Source organism: Taudactylus pleione, unplaced genomic scaffold (genome assembly GCF_031769625.1).
Source record: "Taudactylus pleione unplaced genomic scaffold, aTauple2 ptg000082l, whole genome shotgun sequence".
In the NCBI taxonomy this organism is placed as follows: domain Eukaryota; kingdom Metazoa; phylum Chordata; class Amphibia; order Anura; family Myobatrachidae; genus Taudactylus; species Taudactylus pleione.
In genome coordinates, this window is record NW_028284484.1 from 3,408,458 (window position 1) to 3,426,511 (window position 18,054).

At 41.6% G+C, this 18,054-nt stretch overlaps 1 protein-coding gene across 1 annotated transcript in view; it reads left to right on the forward strand.

Annotated features, from left to right (window-relative positions):
* Positions 1 to 18,054, forward strand: part of PANK4 (pantothenate kinase 4 (inactive)) — a 105,587-nt gene that overhangs the window by 39,905 nt on the left and 47,628 nt on the right. Inside the window, exons 8-9 of the mRNA XM_088468191.1 lie at positions 1,217 to 1,298; positions 1,458 to 1,558. Of these exons, the coding sequence (XP_088324317.1) occupies positions 1,217 to 1,298; positions 1,458 to 1,558 (183 nt within the window). The remainder of the gene's footprint in view (positions 1 to 1,216; positions 1,299 to 1,457; positions 1,559 to 18,054) is intronic.

An 18,054-nucleotide genomic window follows, 5' to 3' on the forward strand; every position in this document is an offset into this window, starting at 1 on the left:
AGGAGCGTCCCCACCCTTAGGTGAACTGCTTTAGGACATCCCCATGTTATCCCTGTGGATTCCTATGACGCACCTGGTTGCATTGGCTAATTTTTATTTCGGTCACTGATTCCCTCATCTTTTTTGAGAGTGCTTCTGGTGTATGAATGTTCTTCCTTCTCTTCTTTCCTTCTCCTGCCTTGGGCTTGTTTACAAAACTTAATGCCTGTGGCCAGGTGCGGGGTATATGTGGAGGAGGACCAGAGGCATCCTGGGAGCTGAAAGCTTTAACTGTTTGGTGCCTGGAACACTCCAACCACATTATCCCCATGGTATCCCTGTGGTTCCCTATGGAACCTGAAGAAGAAATAGGGAGATCTGTCCACACAAAAAAAAATTTGTGCAACTCCAACCACATTATCCCAATGATAACCCTGTGGACCTCGAAGAAAGAGTTATCAATGGTAAGTCTACCATAACGCTTATTTTCTTGACCTATGCATACTCCATAGATGGGTATACACAATTTTGAGCAACTAAGGGCAATCCAGCGTCCTTCACTTTTCACCTACAGCTGAGCAGGTGTAACTGGCTTTAACCTGGACATTTCACACATAGAATAAGTATTCTGTGGGTGTGTCCTGAGTGCATAGACAGGATTGCAGGCTGCTCAGTGGTGAGTGTACATAGAAATCCATGTGATGTCAGACTGGTCTCTTGCACCATGATTGCTGCAGCCTTCAGATATGAAATCTAACATTGAATCAATTAGTTTTCCTGAATATAATAATATGACATTTTTTAACTACACACAATACCTCATCTATGCTACAAGTCCACAGCTTCCTTTTACCAGCCAAAGTTCTTTACGTCAGGTTACCGATATATTTTACACCATATTTATATGATAGCTGGGCTGCGATGTTAGTGCTGCAAGAAATATGATTTCAGTAGCAATTTACAAATGGATGGTGACCCTTTTTTTTTTATTCTATTTTTTTTTTTTTTTTACATTTGATAACCATACATCCTCTATCCAGCTTAGAGAATTAAGTTGAATACATTTTTTTTTTTTTTTTTTACAAATGTATAGTTTTATGAAAACCTAATATTATCCTCCTTACAGCAGTTTGACTTCCAAATGTAAAAAGTCTTTAGAATGCTGAGGCTGAATAAAAAGAGGCTTCTATTTCAGTAAAGACGTCCAACATATACACTTCTATACATCTGTTTCTAGGGGGAAGTCCAGGCACTATTTCTCAGGCATGAGGGTTACCTTGGTGCCATTGGGGCATTTCTGAAAGGAGCTGAGGAAGATAGTAAGTATGGATTCAATATAATGTACCTTTTAAAAAGCTTGGAGTATTTTATTGTATATATTTTATATTAATCTACCAAGCTGATGAGGTTTCATAGTGAGCAAGGCATCTTATAGTTTCTTTCTTTCTGTGTGTGTTTTATTTTTAAATGCTTTCCAGATCTCAACCTGTACAGCTGGGGGGAAAACTATGCTGGCAGTTCTGGTCTGATGAGCACCTCGCCAGATATCTACCCCATGCAGAGGTCACGGAGTGGAACAGTGAGTTTTTGTTTTAATCTTTTTTTATTGAAGGGTTTAAAATATATTGAGACAATATATGCACATATATAAATGGGGGAGTGGGAGATTAAAAGGAAGGGAGAGATAAGGGAGTCGGTGGTCTTTAAAGCCATTGAAATCCAAAGCTGAGAACCAAATAAATCCTAACACAGGCGCACTGTGATGAGAATAATATATTTAGTCTTGTTATTTTACCGCACGAGGGAAAGGGTTGTAGCTTTGGACTTTTAAACCCGGAGCTATTCAATTACAAGCCCTTTTCCTTGCAGGTCAAACTTTCAGATAACGCATGTTAACCCAGAGATTCAGGGATAAGTACCCGGAGCTATGGGATAACACGTTTGCTGCAGGTGCGATAAGGGCAGAAAGCCCGACTTAACGCGGATTTCTGTTCAAGCCTCAGGAGGCGGTAAACAGAAATCCGCTTTAAGTGCAGCCTGCGTGCTTATCACGTGCTTCAATTCAATAGCCCCGGGCACAGCATTCTGCTAATCTGGCTCTATATTGGAATTTCCATTTCTTTGTCCACTACATGTATTGTGCATTGTTATTAACAATGCTTTGATACATTTAACGCAATTGGGTTGTGATTTGGCAGGAAGTGTTTTGATTTGAATGATGACCTGAAAGTTCTTTCTGGTTAAATGCAAGTTCTCTTGCCTGAAAGTAAAACATTGCGGGTACAGTTGAGGAAGATTATGTAGTGCAAAGAGATAAGCAAGCTGTTGCTCTCTGGCTTTTGGTGAACTTTGCGGGCTATGTAACGTTTGACAACTCAGCATAGTTGTGTACTACTCAGCATATAGGCAAATATACGTATTTGGTTCCATTCACATCATGTGGGAGCAATGGAGTCTGACTTGAGTTGAACTCTGCATCAGGCCCAATATTTTTATTAGCAGATAGATGGGCAGGGGGGAAAGTAACCTGTGCTTTGTTGGTTGGCAGCTCCCATTTATGTTAATGAATGAAAATCTGTAGAAATATAATTTACCCTGTACAGAATGATTTGCAGCCATATGTTTATTTGTGAGCATAACAAATAAATGAATGACTGGCTTGGCTACAGATAGCAGAGGTACTTGATGAAAACATTTTGCCTTCTTATACAGTCATGTCTTTAATCAATCACATACTTTGCTTGTAACTATGGTCATTCATTCATTGCAAAAAGTTATTTGTTTCATCACATTCTTTTAATTTCTTTTTCTTTCTCCTTTCATCATTAACTGCAGTTTTCTGTAAGTACCTTGCTTGTAGATTGCGCTTCTGTCATGTTGCAATTAATGTTTTTATTGTTTTGTTTTTATTGTGAGAGGAAAACACTTGTTACATTGGACAGAATACTAGAGCTGCACCTTCTATACTTAAATATACATTCCTTTATCTTAGTTACTGCAGCCAAATGTTTTACTGTCCTATATACACTTATCGGTAATCCTAACCAATATATTCACCCTCGTTTCATATGGTTAACTATTTTGTCAAATACTGCTCCTGAAGTAACTCACCCCTACTGTAAAATATTTAGAACAAAATTCAGTTTTATGTGGAATATGACTAAATATTCCTGCTTCAAATGTTGTTTTGTGGGTTCTTTAATGTCCATCCCTCAATATGACCCTCCTCGATGGCCGGGAGGCAGTGTCCACCAGCAACATGCTGTCTATATGCATGGCATAGCCTCCAATGTGACCCCTTCCACCAAGTACAAAATTCTCTGCTCCTGCAGCAGGGGGGTCTCTTTCACCCACACTCCCAGAACTGGAGTCTAGCAAGGTGATAGAGAAGGCAACTGTCCTCTAGCTGCACCTTCAGAGTTATTCCTCCTAAACCTTCCTGCTCCTTCTCTTCCTTTGAAGTCCACACAATCCTTCTTTTCTCTGTGCTCAATATTCATGTTGCAGTCATCTACTGCGCACATACACTGTGAGATGCCAAAGCACCATTGACCCGATTTTCTTGTCATCTGCACTATAACCACTCTGTTATTTTCTTGCTTCCCTTGTCTTGCCCTGATATGGCTATTTATTTCTACATTGGCGCACACTCCTTCCTCCTAGGCCAGAAAGCTCTAGGGAATCGGGATCCATACAACTCCCTGGCACTCCAGACGGAGCCAATTCCTGCAACTCTACTTTCGCATCATTGAAGAATATCTTGCTCCAATGCCAACTTCCTTCATTACAAATATATATCCTGGCCTATGTTTTTCCTGTCGAGAAGTAAATACTTTTAACTATTCAAAAAGCCACCCGGTCAGCAGACCCCCTTGACGCCACATTATCTTACAACTGTCACTATCTCACAGATTTATCCCGCAATCCACTGATGATTAGGACTGCACACTCCTTTCCTCCTGTCAGAGAGCTTCACCTATCCCCTAAATCCTATCCTAGATCACCTCTTCAACCTGTCCTTTTCCCTGACACATTCGTTTCCACTTTTTTAAATACATGCTCACCTAAGCTATCTTCAAGAAACCACATCTCAACCCAGCCTCTATCTCCAACTAATACCCTACTTCTCTCATCAGCTGTGATTCCACAAGGCTTTGTTTTTTGCTTACTCCTTTTTTTTTTTTTTTTTTAATCGTGTTTATATGAATTTGAAATTTACACCCACAAAAAGGACAATGAACAAACTAAAAATGAGACATGACAAGTGTGCATCAGTACAGAGAATATTACATATCACATAAGGACATAGAAAGATAGGAGGATAAAAAGAGGACAATAAATGTGATAAATCTGATAAAAACCCAGCATATTATACATTGCAGTCAGGGACTCAATACCAAGCATAATGGACAGATACAACAGCAAAAAGAACAGCAAGGTAAGAAGAAGAGACTGAGGTAACTATGAGGGTGGTTTCATAAATAAGGTAACAAGACCTCTCATTGTGTATATTTAGTCAACTCATACATATACGTATATTAGATCAATAGTATGGCCTTGGTACAGATTATTTTTCTACATAGTCCCCATACATGTCTAAGCATTTGTTCCAACAGTACACCAAGGCATCTATACCAGTATAGAAGAAATCTATGTCACGTGCCAGAAGACATGACATGACGGCTTGCAGAACTTCACTGTCTGTTGCGAATCAGGAATCACCCAGGTTCTTCTTCAATGGTCCATAGGGATGGAAATCACTAACTGGAATGCGTCTGTTCTCCTGAGTCAGACCTTCAATGTGGCTGCTCATCTTGAACGTCTGCCCTGCCGTTACCAGAGGCAGAGCACCAAATCTGTTTCCATGTTATGACGTTATCACTGTACACCTTGACAAGTTGGCGATGAGTTTCAGCTGCTGATGTTCCTTTAGAAGCAGAAATCTGATCACAAATTGCAATTCAATGTTTCACCATGTTTTCGCCAGCCCCGCCATCCTACAACTGATTTATTCCAATGGCCGTGGTCTACCTGATCTAGCCTGGCGGGAAATTAGAATGGAATAGAGAACATTACAGACGTGAGAGGCCTTGTTTCCTTACTTATTGAACCACCCTTGTACTTCACAAAGAAACAGAAGCAGGCAAGTAGTAGCTATCACAATGCATGACACCTATATGCACTAAAACCCCCATACACCATAAAAGTAGTAAAGAGGGTACCCGAAGGCCCCATTCAGGCAGATTCAACACAAACTAGGAGAGGAGTAGGTGTCATTGTAATGAATATGAACTCAGCTCCATAAAGAGTATCCATACAATGCTTCAAAGAAAATATACACTGTGTAAATAAGGGATACCACAGCACTCATCACCAGAGTCGCTTCTATGACAACCTGCATACAGGAGGCAGGCGTGTAACAAGTATCAGGACAATATAAATAAAACAGTACACCCTGGCCATTATCTCTAGAACATGGACAATGACACATAACCATAAACAGCCTTTGCCCAATTCCCTCAACCCTGTATACCATACCCCGGGATGTAGTTTAAATCCTGGCTGTCGGGATGCCGGCGCTCAGAATACCGGCATCGGATTCCCGGCACCAGTCAGAATCCCAGTGCCCGCATACGACGGTAAGTAGTGGGGTTAAGGGGTGGGATTGGGTTAGGCACTAGGCTGCGGGGCGAGAGTTAGGTTTAGGCAGCGGGGAGGGCAGCATACCTGGATTCCCACACAACCCGCTCCCACTCAACACAAGAACATGAGGGCATCTACACCCATGCACCTTAAGGTCATAGAGCACCCAGCCCAAGGTTAAATGGGTACCAAAAAGACTCCCAGAGGTATCAAACCAAGAGAACAGGCTCAAGGATCAAACCCCATAGGAGTTAAATACTAGCAGATGAGAAAAAGATAGACACAGGATAAAACAATAACAAAATATTTAAACATGATTTAAAGAGAATTTGAAAGCAGATGCAGATACTAGAACATTAATAAGACAAGCAGACATAACCGAACAGGAGTAATAACTCTAGTGCAGTTAAGGAGGGTCATCCCATCCCAGGGTCTGCAACCCAAACAAGGCCATGTATATACGGGATATGACAATTAGGAAACAAAGTGTGTACAAAATAAAGTATTATTAAGACACAGTAAACAGGCAAATAAAGGTGAAAATTCAAGAACACGTACCCAAATCAAGGGAGGGGGGTGGTCATCCCGCCCTGGGGCCTGTAAGTATTAGCTCCTTTCTCAGGCAAACCAGCTAAATTTATATTATAGTTGCAGAGTCGTCCGTGAGCTTTTTTTGGCTCTCCAGCAACAGAGATTCCAATGAGATTAACCGACCAGAGGGGCGGAAATACTATTCTAAAGCTGGGTACACACTGGCAGATAAACTGGTCGATCAATTGATCGCTCAATATATCGGGTGCCCGTCGGCCAGTGTATATCAGCGATATGTCTGTGAACTACGTCGTTCAGACATCGCGTCGGCTGTGCTGCACAGCCGTTGCCCAATATGTCTGCAAATATATTGGGGCATCGTGCTGTGTGTACGGGCGGTCAGCCGACCTCTCACCACTTGCAGCCACGGGGTGGGGGGCGGACCCACACCCCTCCAGAACAGAACACAGATGATGGTTGTTCAGTGTGTATGAACAGCCATCATCTGCAGATCACTCGATCTACAGATATATCTGTGCAGTGTGTACGGCTTTTGCCTCACCAATCTTGTCCCGCAGCCATAGCAGATCTTGACGGATAAGAGACAAATCAGCCACCCAATTCATCACCTTTTTTCTGAAACAGTGATAGCTTGAAGGAGTTGTTCCATGATGACCGCAGAAGATGTAGCCACGGCAGAGACAGAGCGTGAAAAGTTCTCCAACTCTGCAGCTCCCGAGACTGCCAACTCCTATGGTAAGTACCAGGAAGATAAGTAGCACAGTAAATGGAGTGCAGGAGCCCAAGGTGAAAGGCAGCAGGGAGTCAGAGGAAACACAACAGCAAATAAGCTCCATGGGGTAGCCCTGAACAGAAGACCAAAGGTAGGAGGGGAGTACAGCAGGGAGGATGGTGAGATTGCCATGTCCACAAGTCCAGGAGTGACCACAGGAGCCAGTACCACGAAGGCAGCCAGTAGGTGCAGTGATCCCAGCAAAAGGAGCTACAGCAGAGCTAACATTCACACTCAAGATGGCAGCGGGTGGGAGACCCTGCAGGGATACAGAGCCACAGAGTCCGGCGGTGTAATAACTGCAGAAGACAGGAAGCAGCCTGCAACCAGGAGCCGCCGAGCACTGGGAGGAACCTCCGTAAATGGTGGGCAACAGACTAGAGGAAGCGGGCGCCCCAGCGTCCGCACAAGTAGGAGGCCATAGGGCAACACGAAGAAGCTGGGAAACAGAGCTAGAGGATTGGAGCCTATTAGATGCACCCCCAGGTCAGCTGGAGAAGGTTCAATGCAAGAATAAGGTAAAAGGAGTCCTCTGGCGGCCACAGGATAATCTGTCAGGATATGCATGCTGGAGAGCACTAAGACTCACTTCTTACTCCATGCCTGTCCAGGCCATGACCCTCCTTATACCTCATTTCTAGGTGAATATACTGTTTTCTCCTTTGGCCTCCACTGCACCTCTAAGTGGATGATATCCAAATCTACCTATCCTTCCCTGACCTCTCCCCCTCTCTGCTGTCTCATATGTCCAGTTGTCTCTCTGCTATCTCCACATAGAAGTCCCAAACTTACCTAAAAGCTTTATATGTTCAAAATTGAGCTCATCATCTTTCAGTATCGCTTCACCTCTCTTATTTCCCACTTGCTGTCCTGTCACCATCTCACTCAAAAAGTATTGCTAGAATACACCCCATTCTCATCCTAAATGCTATCCAAACTTTTATCCATGCTTTTTCCTTGTGCGCTATATTTGTCGGAAAAAGGGGGGGGCTGGGCTGCATATCCTAATTTAAACATAATAAGAGGTGATACAATGCTGAGACCTGTAGTTCCAATGCAGAAAAAGCAAAATGCAGGTGCACACTAAAGGCTCATACACACTAGACCAGAGGATCCCAAATGCTGTCCTCAAGGCTCCCCAACAGTTCAGGTTTTAGAGCTATCCATGGTTGAGCACAGGTGACTTAATTAGTACCTCAGTCAATTTGATTTCACCACCTGTGCTCAGCCATGGATATCTCTAATGGTGCATACACACGTAACGATGTTGTTAATGAACGATTTTTGTTCAGTTTTTCCTTTGAAAAAGTGAACGATTTTTTTTTAAGTGTAATGAATGATTTTTTCAACAATGAACGAAAAATGTTCCTTCCCTTAATGAAAATCATTAAGTTGGTCAGTCTGAATGGACGATAAACTACAAACGGGAAGGCGCATGAACGATTTTCGTTCATCGTAACTGAGAACCTGTATGATTTTTTGAACGATAACGACGTCATTATAGTTAAATCGTTCAAAAAATCGTTACGTGTGTATGCACCTTACAACCTGAACTGTTGCTGAGCCTTGAGGACCGCGTTTGGGAATCTCTGCACTAGACGATGTGAACGAGATTGGTGAAAGATTTCCCTTGAACGCTCTGTAGTGCAGGACAAATGATATTGGGTGTACACACTGAAATATATCTTTAAAGATATCTTTCAGTGAAGTTATCCTGCCACATCTCTGAACTGGCAATTCTTGACGATATCGTCTGTTTGGCCTGGATGTACGAAGGACAAAAGAAATCGTTAACGACCCGTGGGAGCGCGCATCGTTGGTCGTTCACTGCATACACACTGAACGATATATCGTTGAACGATATAATTATCACCCATATTGTTCATATAAATCATCTAGTGTGTGTGCAGCTTAAGAATACTGATGATTAAAATATTTATAATAAACTCCAACAATTAACATTGTTTTTTAAATAAGGTTCTTAGTGCATGTTTGGACAAAAATGTTTGCTCACCCAACTCGTCGAGGTGAACCTCATAAGGTGGGTCCCTAACATCCTGAATACTGACACATTGTATATATTTGTCAAGGACTTACATTTTAGTAATGCTAATTAAATGTGTATACTGCAATGCAAAGGACTAATTAAAATCACCTGGGACAGGTGGGAGGAGTGCTAGCCCAGTAGAAGGGAGTACCTTAAATACACATATACATAAGAAAAAAGGGAAGGTAAGGTGATTTTAATTAGTTATAATACTTCTAATTGCAACCTGCTGCTGTCCTTATCTCCAGTTATAGTCCCATTAAGTTCTAGGGGTAAATTTGCTAAGATTCGGGTTTGCCCGTATTTGCATGTACGGGAGTATTTTATAATTTTTTCAAACATGGGAATTTACTGTATCTTTAGAGGTGATCACGGTCAATTTTGAAATTAAAATGCACCAGAAAATACAACTAGTAATGAATACACCATCATCTGAACACGGCTGGTACTTTCCATAGACAGGAATACAACACAGGAATTTACCAAAAATCGTGATTATAATAACGGGTGTAATAAAGCCAAACACGGTGTAAAAAATAGAACTTAGAAATAGTCCTCCTCCTGAGCCGCATGTCTAGCAGAAACATACACAGATCAGTGTGATCCTTGTATGTTTCTGCCTTTTTTTCCTTAAATGGTTAATTTAAAAAAAAAAAAAGATGTGCCCCCCCACCCCCTCCTCCAAACCATAACCAGCCCCGGCTCCTGAGGCAGTCCTGGTTCTAAAAATACGGGGGAAAAAACTTGTAGAGTTCCCCCGTATGTTAGGAACCAGTACTGGGTTCCCAGAGCCAGTCCTGGTTTTAAAAATAGGGGAAAAATTGTGTGGGGTTCACCTATCTTTAGAACCAGCACCGGACTCAAATCTAACCTGGATGTAATGCCACAGCCAGGGGACCCTTTCACTGGGTCTCTCCGGCCAAAGCATTAACACCCCAAACTAGTCAGCCCAAGCCGGGGATCTCAGGGGAGGTGGGGTCCCCCCTCTCCCAGGCACCCTAGGCTTAGGCTGAAGCCAAGGGCTATTCCCTGCCTGGTGGGTGCAGGGGTAATAGTGTGAAGAATAGATTGTTACTATTGTTTTTTTACAGTGGAACTGCAGGTGCCAGCGTGACTGCCCTTTGGCACTTGTGGGACTACAAGTGCCAGCAGGCTGCTGGCACCCGTGCCCCCACTGTAAATTTTTTTTGTAAAATAACGACATGACACACACACCATAGAAAGTATAACTTTATTACATACCTAATACACTCACACATACAGCCATGGTAAGGATTCTGAAATTGAACTTCTATACGCTCCTACCTATACCTTCTAAAACCTGCCTATAAACCTCTAAAATTGACGCTATTTGCATACGCAGTCATACAGTAAAATAAAGACTTTAGACCTTGAAAATGTGTTTCCAAAGCACAAAGTATTATTCAAGTAAAGTACGTTCAGTTACACGCTGTGATCGAAGTACAATTTAGCGCAAAGAACTATACAGACCCAAGATACAGTTATACATACGCATGCGCTCTGGACCAGATTCCGGCATCAGCAAGAAACCTCCGTCAATCAGCAAGAAGACTCCAGACTGAGGTCACAACACACACATTTATACCCTTACAGAAACAGACAACACAATAGAGAGGTTTGTTGCTGATCCCATTGGTTCCCCATCACAGTGCGTTTGTTACAGGACATTTAACAGGTTGATTCAAATGGACACAGAACAGCCTCTAACAGCTTGTTGCCTCCTCTATTCCCCCTGCATGCAAATCTAGGCTGTTGGTTTCACAAAATACATTTTGGTGCCTTATATCTCTACGGTCCATAAGTTGAGAATGCATGTTGCGATCTCCACACCGATGATACCGGAAAGCTGTTGAGAAAGTGCAGATCAGTATATTACCAAACATGGCTTACTTATCACGTATTAAACCTTAGATACCAAAATAGCCTTTATTTCACAGCATTTGTAATAAATGAATAAAACTTGGATCTTATACTTTAAAGCTATGGAACCTTTTATGTGAGTGTGCATTATGTAAGTATTAGGGGTTTGGGAAAAGACGCTAGTTAGGTTTATGTGATTTGGGGCAGATGTGCACGCATGCAGCTAATAAACAGCGTTCGCATGCAGGATATTGTGCATTCGCTAATGTGCGTCATGTTAACAGCGCAACTGCGTAATGTGCGGTGTTTATGCATGTGATTTTATTTATGATGGATTTAAAATATATATATATATATATATATATATATATATATATTTCTTACTAACATTTTTCTAAACTGCAATGCAAATGTGTTATGGGCAGTGAGCTTCACTCTCAAACAGGGTGGAGACCCCCAACCGTGCTGCTGCCAGCCTGTCTGACTGAGTTTAAAAGAGCAGATTTCTTACCATTGTTCATTCAGTCAAATTCAAGTGTCTGGGCCATATTACAATTGCCACAGCTACACCTGTCCACATGTGGGGTCTCTCCCTTTACATGCAAAAACACCCACAGTTCCTGGTGTATTGTTTTTTTTTCTAATTCCTTTTCTCAGGAAGCTGTTTTTCTAGTTGCTAACTGATACTGTGTTTGTCTTGGTATATTTCTATGCAAGGTTGTCCCCCAGAATGTGCCTGTCATGGTTTCTAAAGAGATTACCAAAAACATTGCCATCTGTACTTAGCTCGTGAGTTGTAACAGATTCTTATTTTTAAGATGGAGTCTGGTTTCCATTCGCAAGATGGCGTCGCTCCAAGCTAATTTTACACTGATTCTGTCTCAGCCACTAAACCAACTTCGACAGTCCACCCTTTGATAGCAAACAACATGCTATCATACTCTGATTTTAAAATTAATTTTAAGCTTGCATATGGGGTATTTATTTTAATGTTATTTTTATGGGACGGCACAAGGTGGTTTCAATCCATCTATGATGGGTCTCTAGGGGACGACGACATAAAACTACCATTATACGCACTCCGCGGATCTTGGGAGATCATGGGAAAGATGTGGGGATGCACCAGTCCTATAAAGGAAGTTTTGAAGGGGAATAGAGACTTACATCATCTAAGATGTTTAAATGAGAAAAATAACATTTTAATAATACATTCTACGCATTTCTAAATGTAATACATTATATGATGGTATTTCCAAGTTCAGGGTTGTAATGCAGTTCTATATTTACCGCAGTATTCATATTGTCATTACTGACCACCATCATAATTTCGTTCCTTCGTTTTACCTTATTCTTACATTTTCCACACTTCAGCACAGTAGGAGCACATCGGACACATATGCCAATTACTATGATGATAACCAGTATAAGGATCAGGAAGTTACCTATGCTTGCGATCATTTCCTGGGCCCATTTCCCTAGACCTGAGAATCATTTCACGGGGTTCAACCATGACACCCATTCCTCTACCTTCTCCTCTACTTCAGCCACTGAAGCGTTATGGTTCTTTCGAAATTCTCATTTCAGCTGCAGAGTTTCATCCATCTTTCGGTCTATTACCTCCTTGGGATCGCTGGTATCATGGGTGACATAGGTGCAACACTTCACTCCAAATTGGGTGGTCAAAGTTACGCAATATCCTCCAGTGACAGCGGTTAAATAATTTAACACTAGCCTGTGTTGCATCAGTTCTTTCTTGTACGCTTGCAATTCCCTACCTTTATACCTGAAGGTGTCATCATACATCTCGGTGATATTATCTATCAATTTAGCAAGGTCCTGAATATATCTAAAATTTAATGTACCCCGAGCGATCCTGGTGGGATCCAGTGCTGCTAAAACTTGAAAGCCAGTTGTCTCACTAATTAACTGAGTGGCTTTATGCAAATCACCAGGTATCATATTTCTTTTGCCTCTGTATTCATACTGCGTGTGAAGATATGGTGATGGTGTGTTTTTATGAATATCGAGCATTTCAACATGTGTGAGGGTCATAACCTCTGGGACTACTCTTCCCAGGTAACACAAACCTTTGGAACTAGGGGAGAGCCACTTATTCACTTTTCTTCCACATATAAAAAATATACATTATCAGGGATATCATAGGGAATAGAATGCATCATTATCATTAAACACATTTCCCTTGCAAGCAATCCTATTTCAGGTTCTTCCATCTGGTACATGCAAGTTTCAGGTTGTATTATCTTAGCACAATATCCATCTGGTACCTTACCAATAATTTCTTTGGTGGAACTTAATGTATAATGATACCTAAAGTTTCTCCCATTAGATTTAATTGAGCGTAACAGATCATGATTCATAGACTCATTATCAGCTCTCAGTGAGAAGGTCATCGTCTGATTATTCCCCGTCACTTCCCAATTCCCTGGTTTATTGAGGTTGGTTATGTTTAAACACAAAAGTGATCTATCTGCTTGGAATTGATATAGTTTGAAATGAGGTGGTTTGGATGAGAGGAATTTTCCATCCAAGGTTTTCCCTTTTTGCAATTCGAAAATTTCCGTGATATTCAGCGGAAATGGCACCAGCCCTACATTATGTTGACCCTGTGGCACATGTGAGCACACCCAACAATCAGTTTGATTTAAAACTTTGCCTACCATGCTATGATAATCCTCTAAAGGATACCCACCCCAGTACGGGTTATATTTATTTTGACACCGTTGGATACAGTTCTCATCAACTAGGGACCCACAAAACTCACAAACACAGGAATCTTCAGGCGATAAACCTCCACACCGTTCCCGAGTATCCGGAATAACAGCTCTCTTAACAATTACAGTACTAAGATTGGTCAAACACTCCCCTGATTGGCATAGCGCTCCTCCTGACTCCACTCCATCTGCGCTGCCATCAGCTCCCATCTCCTCTATCGGTCCCCCGACACCGAAACCGGACATTCCCGAACCAACCAGGATGGTGAACACTCTAGAAGAGAATATGAAAATGAACACAGCAGGTCAGTCCATTGCCACGACAAAAACCTGCAAATTTCTTTTAGTTCAGGTATCTCACTACGACCTTTTCAATCCTCCCGGAACAAGCTCGCGATCGACAGGTCCACGTTATCAGCCTTGTCTCCGCCTTGTTTCTCCACCGGTTAACCTTTTTGACCTTTTTGCAGTGAATGGAATGGACCCAGGTATCTCTCTCAACCACCTTCAAAGATGTAGTACTTGTCAGCAGCACCTGGTACGGACCTTCCCACCGATCAGTCAAACAACCTGAACGCAAGAAATTTCTGATCATAACATATTCTCCTGGTACAACATCATTACATTTAGTTTCAGGCATATCATGGGACAACAATTTCAGTTTCTGCTGTTGCTGTTTTAACTGTTTACTTATTGATATAAGATACTTTACAGTTACCTCGTTGTTACCCTTCAAGTCTTCCTGTGGACTTCTAATCAAATGAGGTTGTCTACCAAACAGTGTTTCAAAGGGGGACAGATTTAGAGGGGGTCTAGGAGTGGTCCTTATGCTATGCAGGACCAACGGTAATGCTTCTGGCCATCCTTGTCCAGCCTCTGACATGATTTTGCTTAACTTATTTTTAATAGTCCCGTTCATCCTCTCTACCTTGGCGCTGGCCTACGGTCGGTAGGGGGTGTGAAGTCGACTATTAATACCCATCAGATTACACATATTTTGAAAAACATCACCTGTGAAATGGGTACCCCTGTCACTCTCGATAATTTTAGGGATACCGTATCTGCATACAAACTCCTGTACTATTTTCTTGGCAGTAAACGCAGCAGTATTAGTGGCCGCTGGGTAGGCCTCAACCCAATTGGAAAATGCGTCAGTGCACACTAATACATACTTGAGATTCCTGCAGGGTAGTAATTGGATAAAATCAATTTGTATCACCTGGATAGGTCCGTCAGTCGGTGGAATGTGGGATGGTTTGGTAGGGATCGCTTTCCCTATGTTCTTCCTCAAGCAGGTCAGACAGGACATTGCTCTCTTTTCTGCTTGTGAAAAAAACCAGGTGCGCACCAGTATGCTCTCACAAATTTGCACATACCTTGCCCAGATGAGTCAGACCGTGTGCTGCCTCAGCCAGGCTGGGGTAATATGCTTTGGGGGCTACTGGTTTATCTTGTCCGTCCCTCCAGAGCCCGGAGGACTCTTGCCCAAATCCCTTGGACTTCCAGATGGACTTTTCCTGGATTGAACACAAATTTTGCATCTCAATTAATTTCAGCATATCAACTGTTTGGAAAGACATTTGTTTCGTTGGAAAAAACATTTTTAACCCTGCTGCCCATTTTGCAGCTTCATCTGCTTTATTGTTGCCCAGTGACACCGGGTCATTCTCACATGTATGGGCTATACACTTAATTACTGCCACCGTTTTGGGCAGTTGGATTGCTTTTAGTAATTGTTTTATGTGTCGGGAATGTGCAACTGGTGTGCCTGCTGCTGTCATAAAATTTCTCAGACGCCATAGAGCTCCGAAATCGTGCCCCACTCCGAACGCGTACCTATAGTCAGTGTAAATGTTAGCAGATTTGCCTGCTGCCAATTCACACGCTCTTTTTAGTGCTACTAACTCTGCCACCTGGGCTGAGTGAGGAGGACCAAGGGGTTCAGCTTCTACGATGTCTGTGTAATTTACAACAGGATAACCTGTACATAATTCCCTTGTGTCTGTTTGTTTATGACAACTCCTATCCGTGTAAAATGTCACATCCACATTCTCTAAAGGTGTGTCACGTATGTCAGGTCTAGCAGTAAAGGTCTGATTCAGATATTCCATGCAATCGTGTGTATCATTATGTACGCTGAACTCACTTCCCGTCAGCAACCCGTCTCCTTCCACCCTTTGTACATCATGTTGTACATATGGTAAATATGTTGCTGGATTCAGCGTACTACATCGTTTAACAGTGATGTTTGCAGGTGCAATTAGAGCTAGTTCCCATTTCGTAAACCTAGCTGAAGAAACATGTCTGGTTTGGGCAGAGTTCAGCAGAGCAGATACAGCGTGGGGAGTATAGACAATCATATCATGGCCCAATACTACGCCCTCACTTTTACTCACCAATAGAGCCGTTGCTGCCACACTTCTTAAACACGTTGGGAGTGATCTTGCCACAGTGTCCAATTGGGCACTGTAGTATGCTATGGGCCTACTGGCATCACCATGTTTTTGTGTGAGGACACCTGCAGCACAACCATCGGCTTCCGTACACTACAAATCAAAAGGTTTTTCATAATCAGATATTCCCAATGCAGGTGCTTTTGTCAGACTATCCTTAAGATTAAGAAAAACCTGCTCTGTTTCCTCTGTGTGTATGACACGATCGGGCTTTGAGGAAGAGACTAATTCCTGTAATGGCAAGGCCAAAATAGAAAAACCTGGGATCCACATTCTACAGTATCCACACATTCCCAAGAAGGAACAAATTTGCTGTTGGTTCTGCGGCAGTGTCATGTTCTGTATGGCCTGGATTCTGTCATTTGTAGGATGTCGTAACCCCTGAGTTAGGCAGTGTCCCAAATATTTTACTCTGGATTGGCACGGCTGTAGTTTGTCCTTAGCAACCTTGTGTCCTGTGTGCGAGAGGTGAAGCAACAAAAGTTTAGTATCATTTAAACATGACATAAACAAATCAGAACATAGCAATAAATCGTCCACATATTGAATTAGAACAGACCCATTGGCAGGTTGAAAAGTTTGTAAAAAGTCATGCAGGGCCTGGGAGAAGATACTGGTGCTGTCTATGAAACCTTGGGGCAATCGTGTCCATGTGTATTGTACACCCGTGTATGTGAAAGCGAATAGGTACTGACAGTCAGGATGAAGAGGCGCAGAGAAGAAAGCAGAACAGAGGTCAATGACAGTGAAATGGGTTGCATTTGGTGGAATCTGCATAAGAATGACAGCTGGATTTGGCACTACGGGAAATTCATAAAACAGGTTTTGCGTGAATAACAATGGGCGCTAAAATAAAAATAAAAAAATGTGTTTATAATCGCATTACTTCCTTTGAGAGACGTGATATCCTATGAAATGGATTCAGTGTAGACTTGAAGTGATTCTTCTCCTCTTTTATCCTCCAATATATGGATGATTACAAAAAAACAGAAAAAAAACAAAAAAAAACCAAGAAATGTGTAACACAGTTTTTAAGTCTCCATTTAGTTGAAGAAAGTATGTAGAAACAAACGTGATTCATTCAAGTGGGTGCAAGCGTACCCTAACTCACACTCAGTGATGTGATCTCATGCATCAAAAGGTTTCTTTTCTTTTATTCTTCCCCCTATCACCACCGTGTATAGATAAATGTGACAACCATACCAAATCGTATTCACATAACCATAAGAAGCAAAAGGGCGTACCCCACTCACTAAAAAAGTGTGGGATTTAAACACATCAAAGTTTCTTTAGATAGACCACATGGGTAGGAAGGCGTACCCCACTCACGATATATAACGAAGATTTCAGGTATATAAAGGTTTCTTTCTTTTCTCTCCTGGATTCCCTTGGTACTTATTCCTCAAAAAAATATATATATTTCCTCCAAAATGGATTTTATCTCAAAAAAAGGAAACAAAAATAAATATATATATAAAATCCAAATTTTTATTATTATACCAGATCACTCATGGAAAGATGTAGTAGCCAGTGATCATTAGATAAAAAAACATATGTATAATAGCCTCCAAATGGTAAATCATATATACAAAAACCATAAAAACACATGAACAGGTCCATAAAAAAAATAAGAGAAAAAAAATTTAAAATGAAAAAACTAGAAAAATTCAAACCTGATAATTCAGGTAAAAAGGCTGTTCACACTCGTGGTACTGTCGACACGTTTCGGCCTATAATAGGCCTTTATCAAGACATGTCCAGAGTGTGAATGAGCCCAGTATTTAAACCATGAACAGCCAATCAGAAAGTTACAGGAAATTGCATCAAACAGGAAGGAGTAATTTAATTCCAGATAAAATATTATTTTTCCAAATATAAATACATATAGATATAGTACAACCTCCCACAACAGTTATACAATCAATACTGAACCAATATTTATCAAAACAAATATATTATCCCATCGGTTGCCATGGTAACTTATCATGTGTTACA